Source organism: Pogoniulus pusillus, chromosome 16 (assembly GCF_015220805.1).
Source record: "Pogoniulus pusillus isolate bPogPus1 chromosome 16, bPogPus1.pri, whole genome shotgun sequence".
NCBI lineage: Eukaryota > Metazoa > Chordata > Aves > Piciformes > Lybiidae > Pogoniulus > Pogoniulus pusillus.
The window spans coordinates 14,045,566-14,055,027 of record NC_087279.1 but is presented as its reverse complement, the minus strand read 5'-3'; the positions used below and the strand labels follow the sequence as shown (position 1 = coordinate 14,055,027).

General features: G+C 39.8%; 1 protein-coding gene across 1 annotated transcript in view; it reads left to right on the top strand.

The window, feature by feature from the left end:
* Positions 1-240: 240 nt before the first annotated feature.
* The window catches only part of DCP1A (decapping mRNA 1A), a 35,399-nt gene continuing 26,177 nt past the window's right edge, over positions 241-9,462 (top strand). The window contains exons 1-3 of the mRNA XM_064156680.1: positions 241-375; positions 1,287-1,327; positions 3,234-3,361. Of these exons, the coding sequence (XP_064012750.1) occupies positions 241-375; positions 1,287-1,327; positions 3,234-3,361 (304 nt within the window). The remainder of the gene's footprint in view (positions 376-1,286; positions 1,328-3,233; positions 3,362-9,462) is intronic.

The window sequence follows — 9,462 nt, the reverse complement described above, 5'->3', positions numbered from 1 at the left end:
TAGCACCAGAGGCTGAAGGCTGCATCGGGAACCCGTGGCCCAGCAAGGCGTCGGGCACCGGAGCGGCGAAGCCGGGGCACGGGGCTCTGGCTTCCGAGCTCCTGTTTCGGCGCAGCCCTTCCCAGGCGCGGAACGGTAGGCGCGGCGCTCGGCGTTCCGGCCGGCGGCAGGGACGGGTGCGCCTGTGACACCGCACGGCTGCTTCTTGCCCTCCCCCGCGAGTGGCTGCCGGGATCCAAGATGGAGTCGGTGAGCAGAGCGGGGCAGGAGATCAGCCTGGCGGCTCTGAAGCAGCACGACCCCTATATCACCAGCATCGCCGACGTGACCGGCCAGGTAGCGCTCTACAGCTTCAGCCCCAAGGCCAACGAGTGGGTAAGTCCGGGGAAGCCGGCCTGCGCTGCCCACGCCGTGCTCTCGCCCCAGCAGCCGCCTGGCTTGGCGCCGCCGCACGGGCCCCAGGCGGGGGCTGCTCTTCCGCGATGGGGGAGGTTGGGGTTTTGGTACCATCTGCCCTTGGAGGTGGTGACCTCGGCAGGGAGCTTGTACCGGAGGGAAGGAAAACCTGTGCCGGGGCACGGGCAGGCACAGCGTCGCTCGCCTGCTCGGGGTGGCCGTGCCCGCAGCAGCGGTGGGGGCCCAGCTTTCTTTTGCTGGGGTGTCTGGGGTGGCTTCTCCCCACCCCTCACCCCTTTTTTTTTCTTTGGAATTGTAATTGGTTGTTACTCGTGCGTCTTGAGCAGAGCTGTAATTCAGGAGGAGTGGAATTTGACAAATATTAATGTTCGTCATTGCATCAAACTGTAGTTTTAGCCTGGCTACCGGTTTTAACGTGAAACTGTAAAAATGCAAGTATGCCGAAATTCACATTGCCGAAAGCAGTGCTAGAGCTGCACCCAACACTGCTTGCGAATCACAGGCACATGGTAAAGTTTGCTCTCAAAACCGAAGTGAGAAACAGAACTTACGGTCCGTAATTACATCGTTTTGTTATTATTCAGCTGTGACCTCTCAGGCTTAGACAGACTGTGAAATATTGTGTGTCATGCAGTCAGATTGATAACATGAACAAAATCGTCTGGAAATGGATTTGAGTGTTTTTTTTTTCTCTATTTATAAGAAGGAAAAAAAAGTTGTTTCTGAAAGTAAGAGATATTTTTAGTCCTATCATGTCATCCTCATGGAAAATAAGGATATTGCAAGTCTCTGGAATTAAAATGCTGTGCAAAAGCTACATAGCTGTGTGAACAGGCATACCTCTTAAATGCAACTGCTGTCTTTTGTAGGAGAAAACCGACATAGAAGGGACCTTATTTGTGTACAAAAGGTAAAGACTATTTGTGTTTTTTGATTTGGTTTAGTTTTTCTGGGGAGGAGGGAGGGGCTGCCCAGGGAGGTAGTGGAGTCACCATCCCTGGAGGTGTTCAAGAAAAGACTGGATGAGGCACTTAGTGCTATGGTCTAGTTGACTGGCTAGGGCTGGGTGATAGGTTGGACTGGATGATCTTGGAGGTCTCTTATAACCTGGTTGAGTCTATAATTCTGTTTTTCTTCTTTAAAAAGGAAGCCTCTAATGGCTTCATAGCTGTCAAGTAAACTCATAATTACTTATTGGTGTAGCTGTTAATGTCTGTGTCTTCATTTGAAAAGAGTGAACTCTGCACATTAGTAAATAACTCTGTCAAAAGCACCTAGAAGCACCACTGAAGAATCATAACAGTTGATAAACACTGCATATGTACCCACATCGAAACCTAGTTTATCAAGCTTCTTTTGTTAATCCAGTAGCATTTGTTAAATGCTGAGTTTCCCATTGTCTCTTAAAATACATAAAAGCTGATTATGCAACCAGCACTGCTGACTTACTAAATAACCTGCCCCTATTTACTTTCAGGAAAGGGCAGACATTTTTGTAAATGGATAAAGCTGCCCAAAAAGTGAAGGTCTACTAGTGTATAGTTTTCAGGGCTGCTTGGTTTCCTCATCAAAACCACAAAAATAAGTTTCCAACTATATGAGACGGGGGGAAGGGGTTGTGGGGGAACCAGCACGGAACACCAATCAAGGGTTTACTTCATAAATAATAGGCAAATAAGCAATCTGGCAATGAAATAACACTCGGTTGAATGTAATACATATAAATAATGCATCTTGGAACACTGTCAAATGCTAGGTCATTAAAATATTCTATCTTAGCACTATGAAGGGATACTAGTAACCAGTTCTTGTCTACTTTACTTTATCTCTAAGCTTGGAAATACTTAAAGAAAGATAAGTAAAGTAAAACCCCAAGAACTAGGCAAAAAGTTTCTGCACAAATAACCAGTTACCTTAAATAAATTCTGTTAGGTGTATTTAGAAGACTAACTTGTGGTGATGAGGGTTGTTTATGCCCTCCTTAGAAGCTGGTGAGAGACTGTAGTTGATAACTGGTAAGGTAGCCACATTGTTGTAGGAGTCTTAACATTCAATAGCTAGTTATATCTGAGTTTTACATTGCTGTGTTGATTATGTGAGTGTTGATTGGGCTGACGTGACATTCATGCAGCAAGAGTAAACAGATATAAAACTAACTTGGTCTTCCAGTGCTTGCTTGATGTTTCCTTTTCTCATGTGGTGTCTAGTAAAAATCTAGATAACAGAAGTCGCTTCACTGAGCAATACAATTCTGAATAATTTAATATGTACTTTGAGCTCACAAGCTTAAGTCCTTATGTTAAGAGAGTCTGTTTAGGAAGAAATTACTGCTTATGATTCCCCTCTAAATGTATTTCATATTATTTAAGCTTACAGCCTTTTTACTGCCATAACTGCCTACAGTAATGTAAATGTTGCTATCTAAGTGGTTTAAATTTTTTTTTTCTCCTCTAATAAAGGATTCTAAAATGGCTCAAAAACTATCATAGGTGAAATATTGAACACACTTGTATTTTAATCCTGGATCTGCCCTAGTTTTTTAAATAGATTATTTTTTTTAGGCATATCTTTGATTCAGCAGTTCAGCAATGTAGAACTGTAATCCCAATACTAGTTTTAGGCAAGTGGAATATTAAATTGAGATTAGTTGGCATGCCAAGAAATGGCATAGAGGAATGACCATTGGAGCTTCGGGACTGCTAAAGCTTCACTTTATAAAGCAATGGAAATTTGAAGATTAATTCATAAATGTTTCAGCAAGTTGTATGCCTCGATCAGGATGTTAATCCTTGCCTTTGTTTTGATTGCAACAATAGGTCAGCTTCTCCTTATCATGGTTTTACGATAGTGAATCGACTGAACATGCACAACCTGGTTGAACCAGTAAATAAAGATCTGGAGTTCCAGCTCCATGAACCTTTTCTTCTCTACAGAAATGCTAGCTGTGAGTATTCTTCATTCTTTCTTTAATCCATATTAAACTTCTGATTACTGTGATGCTTGTATAATGTAATGGGGCAGGATCCAGTGAAGTAGGCATTGATCTAGCACTGCTAGATGTACTTAAATACTTCCAATGAAAAAAGATATACTAACAAAGTTGAATATTGGTATATTCTTTTTAATTAATGGTCTGATAGGTTTAATCTAAACCTATACACGGTGCTACGGCATTAATAAAAAACTCTGGAAGAATAATGAAGATTGGAAGTATTTAACACCAAGAACAGATGAGCTTCCGAGTCCTGTATTCCAATAAGGTACACACTGAAAGTCCTCTTACTCCAAGAGCTCAAAAGTATAACTTATGTAGCCTTTAAAGAAAGGAATAGGGAGTATGTGTATATGAAATTTGCATTAGGTTAAGGAGATAAATTTAAAAGGCACCACACAGAGCACAGGGTCCTCTTGATGCAAAGGCACCCTCTTCTCCAGGTGCAGATGTTCAAACTAATTTGGGGCTGTCTAATGGCATGTTGTTTTTACTGAATTACTTGAAGAACTCATGTGCTGTCTGGATACTGCAATTCTTCAGAACCGTGTCTTTTTCCTTTCCTAATGTCCCCTTGCATTACATATAGAAACACTGCTTCAATGTGCCTAAAAGAGCAGTCAAATGCAAATCCCCTCCTATTTCCCCCTTGGAAAGCCTCTAGGATCTCTAGGGAGTAGAATAGACTCCGCTATGGTGACAAAGAGCAGCTTGAAGTAGCTGGACTCCGCCATTTAAATCTTAGCAATCTTGTAAGTATCATCAAGAGGAAAAAGTCAAAACTTGTCAGTAAGTCGATAAGTCTAGGAAGTTAGGGAAGTAAATGGCTGGCTAATGATTTGTTTAGATGGAAGAAGAGCTGTGGATGCCTGATGATAAGGCAGCAGAGGAAAGAATTGTGATGGTGAGGTTGGTGACATAAGGGGAGCAGGAGGTTGATTCGTTTGTTTTTTTGAAATGCTGATCGTATCGGGAAGCAGGAACTGCTTTGGAGCTACCATGGTGTATGCTAGTGGGAGTGACTAGAGGATCACTTCAAGGAAGAAATCAAATAAAGTAGGCTGTGTGTGAGTTCTTGAGAAATCCCTAAAGCTAATTATATGCCTTTGTCTCATTGATAAAAGCTCTTCTTTTCCTACGGGACACTATTGTGCAAGATCTGTGGGAGGTTCATGGGAGTTAGGATAGAGATGGCATAGAAAAGAATGTGAAAGAAAGAAATTCATGCAGAGGTGAACAAAGAAAATACTATGGACTGGATGTGGGAATTAATTGTATTCTGAAGTGATGAAGAGGTGTTTTTGGTTTGCATTTTTTTTTTTCCTTCTATCTTTCTCTTTTTTAGAAGACTTAGGTCAGAAATGTTCTCTTATTTCATCACTGTCCTGGCTCATGGAAAAGAGGGTGGTAATAGCAGCAAGTCTAGAAACAGTCTGCACTGATTGCCAAATATTGAGTGTAGTTATGTTATTAGCTACTTCCCCAAGTGCCACAGACCAATGTTTATGCGCTCTGCTAATGTTCACTTTGTTCATAGACAAGTTTAAAGCACAAGAAACAACATCAAAGGTTTTTTATTCCTTATGATTTCAGTACCACTAATTCCATTAAGTTTGCTTTTAGTTACTATGTTTTGGAATTCGTTCCTTGCATACAGTCTGCCAAATTTCCTCACTTTTGTTCCCTGAATTAATTAGGAAAAAAAACACATTACAAAGTTTGAACATTCAGCAGTAAAGCTGTTTGCCTCTATCTACATAGTATTTGTGAAATTAAAAAAATACAAACTAGGAGCCCTTCAGGTTTGATTTGGATTTGCATACGAATTTCAACATGTATTTTATTTGTGTGGGCAGATCAGAGGATTCTTATATAAGTTCTTTTAATGTGGAAGTTTGTCCACTTATTCTTGGCTACCTGCTGGCTTGAAAAACCTTTGAGGTTTTGGGACTAATTTCAACAGGAGTTTTAAGTCAGTGGTTGGTGTAATGTGTGTCTCTAAGGATTAATGTGAAGCTCTTCTGAGATCCTTAAATGACTGGAAGAGAATAGGTTATGCTAGGGAAATCTGCTTTGTTATACAGAGTGCTGGCAACAGCTTTCTTGTAAGAGTGTCTTTCTTTTTTTTGTGTTCTGATTGAGGAAATCCACCGTGATCACTAGAAGCTCTTCAGTTGTTCTGCTAAGACTGATGAGCTGTTGAACTGATGGTTCTATTGCCTTACTTTAAAGACGGGGGAAAGTTCAAGCTGATAAACCCCTAAAATTATCTTTATTAATGCTGCTGTTTGACAGAGACAAATGTATTCTGTGTATTTACATTGTAACAGGATCCATGTCAAATCATGGTTTACACTTTCCCCCAGGGCATGATAGTAGTAGTAGAACATGATCAAAGCAAAATTATGCCACCACCTATTCAGGGAAGGTTCCATGTCAGCAGTCTTTATAACTGAATATGGTCTTAACTGTTTTAGAAACTTCACATTTTCGCTTTGTTCCCAGATTTGGTCTTGACTTAAGAAGATAACAAGGGCAAAGTCCTTGTTATGCATCTGGCATTCTAGTTTCAAATGGCATGAGAGCTGTTCTGAATGTATCAAGTGACAGCCTTCAGTCTATGCAAAGCTAATAACAGGCTCCATGAGAAACTTCGCAAGCAGTATGTAAACATTGTTTGTGTTTGGCTGGAGGCTGTAAGGATGCTTTGCTTCTCATGTTAGATCAAAATACTTTTGGTGAGTTTTGCCATTCTGTTATGATTTGATTTTTTTAAAGTACTTCTTCTTAATATACAGTGGAATTTTGTTTGCTCCATATCAGAACTTACTTTTAAACTGTGGACATGAGATCCTTTATAGATTTTGCTCAGAGGCTTTTTCGTACTCTTTGAACAAGACTAGGTAATGGCTGTTTTATTCTCATGGGGAAAGGAGACCTGCCTGTTGTAGTTGACAGGGAGTTTCTCCCTGTTTTCTCAGGGTGGAATCTGCAGGAGTGTTTCATGGCTATTCTGAGAGAAGGATAGATGAAGTGGTACAGTACCTTTCTTACAACTACCTGTTGTTGTGTTCAGTGCAAGAAACAGAAGCCATTTGAGTCAGTTATTTGTTATTCTGATCAGATGTAAAGATGCTTTTTCATCCAGGAAACAATATTGTACAATGTTTTAGCCATTAATGGAGAAATCATTCCCAACTCCAGAAGTTTCTTTTCTCCAAATCATTCTATCTACATGACACAGTTCAAGCTCCAAAAGAATACTTGAGGATTTTGGAAAAGGGTATGTCTACTTTAAAAGTTGTCTATAATACTGCCTGGAAACTTACACCATTTATTCATGAGGCATCAGATCCTAAAGCAAAAATGACAGGGGATGTGACTGCTAAGCTGTTCAACATTATACCAGTTACAGTGGTACATAGAACAAAAAGGTATTCTACTTTTCATTGTTGAGAGAATTAAAGAAAGCAAGTATCTCCAAATATGGACAAATCAAGAAATTACCAAAATGAAAAGAAATTACTTGACTTGATGTAACATGGTTTTTCTTTAGTTTGGAATTCCTCTTAAAAGTTAGAATTTTTTACATTATACTTCATACTTGGTGTGCTGTTTGTCTGGTCTGGAAAATGTACACAAGGTTCATTTATCTGTCTCACTTTCCCTCTGTATGTATGCACATTCTTAAGAGTATTCAGAGTATTTGTTTATGAAGCATTGAATCTCACTAACTTAAAAAAATTAATCTCAGCTTTCTTTCTACCTCTTGTCTGCATTTTACGAGAACTGTGTTAGACTCTGTTTAAAAAATGAGTACATTTTTGCCAATAACAGCAATAATAAATCAATTTGAAAGCTGAGTACTTTCAATCTGTAATAGGATAATTTGGACCTGATAGTTGGTAGTTTTCTTAGCAGAGGAAAATTAGTCAAAGTTTTAAGCAATGGCTGTCTTACCTCTTAAAGTCTGCCAGAAGGAGTCTTCTTTCTCGTTTATAACTTTCCCTCTGTATTGGTGATGTCGGTCTTGATTAAAAGGCTTCTTAATCCAAGCTAGTTCACTTGAGAGGTCAGGCAGATTGATTTCCATTGTGCTGAAAAGACAGAAGCTAAGCATAAAACTTGGGTATTGAAATAAATGATCCTTGTTTGTTGTTGGTTTTTTTTGGTTGGTTGGGATTTCTTTTTTCTTGCTTGCTTCTTAATTGTGTCCAAGGGTAAGAGTAAGTAATTTCATCTTTAAGTGGAAAACTCAGTTACGAAGTGCTGTCTTCTGGGCTTGATGTGTTACCATTATGTAAACAAACATGTATTCAGAACAGCAAAAGCAAAATGAGTTGCATTATTTCAAATAGCTTTTAAAAATCTTTGAAAGAGCTCCTGGCTGGTTGCAAAACAGGGCATTTTTGAGTGGTAAGGCAAGTCCCTGCTACCACCTTTGTTCCTGGCTGGCAGTGCATTAAGTGTATAACATATCTCTGTGATTGCTGAAGCTAAATGGCTCCAGCAAGCCTATTAACCCAGTGGTTTAGTGTGAGATAAAGGTATCAAGAACAGGCTCCTTTCTTATAGCAGAAGCAGCAATGTGAGCTGGGGGGAGGGGAAGAACCATTGAAAGCTGCTAAGATGTTCTAAAAATATTTTGCTTGACCTGAAAGATTCCACTTTAAATGGAAGGGGTTTTCCATGTTGGTTCAGTGTTGGAAAGCAGTAATCCCTCTTGCTGAATTTGACAAAGTATGGCCTTAGATACTCAATAGTAAAGGGAGGGACTTTTATTAATTCTAATGATGTATAAATCTGTGTGGCAGGCTAGTATTTAAATAGAGAGAGATATGAATGTTGAATGAGGAATCTCTGTGAAAAAGGCATTAGAACAGTTTGAGGAGAGGTGGCATTTAAGCTAACCTTGCTACTGAAAAAGAAGAGCTTTGAGAGAGATGGATTTACATATGTACTTTTTGCCTTAAAGTGTATTTGAAGTGTAAAGTGATTGATATGCCATATGCATGATACATGTATATGCTTTTCTTTATGGGAGTGATACTGGGTTAAATTAGCTTGTGGCATGGGTTTCAAAACTCAAGTTCTTTCTCTTCAGAGAGAGTTTGAAAGGTTATTGTCCTTCACTTGCAGTCATTCTGCTTCATTGTATAGCAAGATCTAAATTTGAACTGCAAAATGAAACTTTTGTCTTCTGTCAGTTCTTCCCACTAGTTAAGGTAACTTTTAAACAGATTGACTTTTTGAATGAGATGAAGCAGAAATGGCTGAAGTGCTTAAGGCAATAGTCTGATGGTGTCTGTAATCTCTGAAACTGGCAGTGTTGCTGACTCCTATGTACACTTCTGGCATGGCATTTTCTGGCTACAGTTCCTTGAACATTTTGACAGTTTTGCCTTAGTGTGCTTCCCTCAGAGACTTGTTTCAGCCCTCTCTCTGGTGCTGATGCATAAACTGTATCAAAGAACTGGTCTGGCATAAAATGTGTCCCACTGGCGTAAGGGAAGGGGATGAATTGGGGTACAGTGATTTAAGGGAAAAGTTGTGGGAATGTAAGGGTGGTGACTGTCTTTCTGCTTAAAATGGAACCTAAAGTGAAACTACAGCTTGGGGTTGCAGCTTCATTTTAAATTGCCAAAGATTGAGGTCTCTGTCTCACTGTGGAACTTGCTATCTCACTCTTAAATGCAAATCTACTAACAAGGCAGCACTGGAACAGTCAGCTGACTGTCCCATGAAGCCATGAAAACACAGCATAGAAGAGACCAAGATCTTCCTTCTGACATCCAACTTAGATTTGAGCTGGAATCCTTCCATAAGACTTTAATTTTTCTCAAACCCTCTTTTTCTTAAAGCGATTTAAGTCACGTTTAAATGATTACTCCAGTGAAGTTTGGAGAGAAGTTGAGTATTACTTGTTACAGATAATTACTGTAGGTCAATGTTTCTAATAAAAATAACATGTCAGAGAAGAATGTAGATTAAGACAACGGATAATTCTTGTAAACCTAAGGTCTGAACACACCTATCCTTCTGGGGCAGGGGAG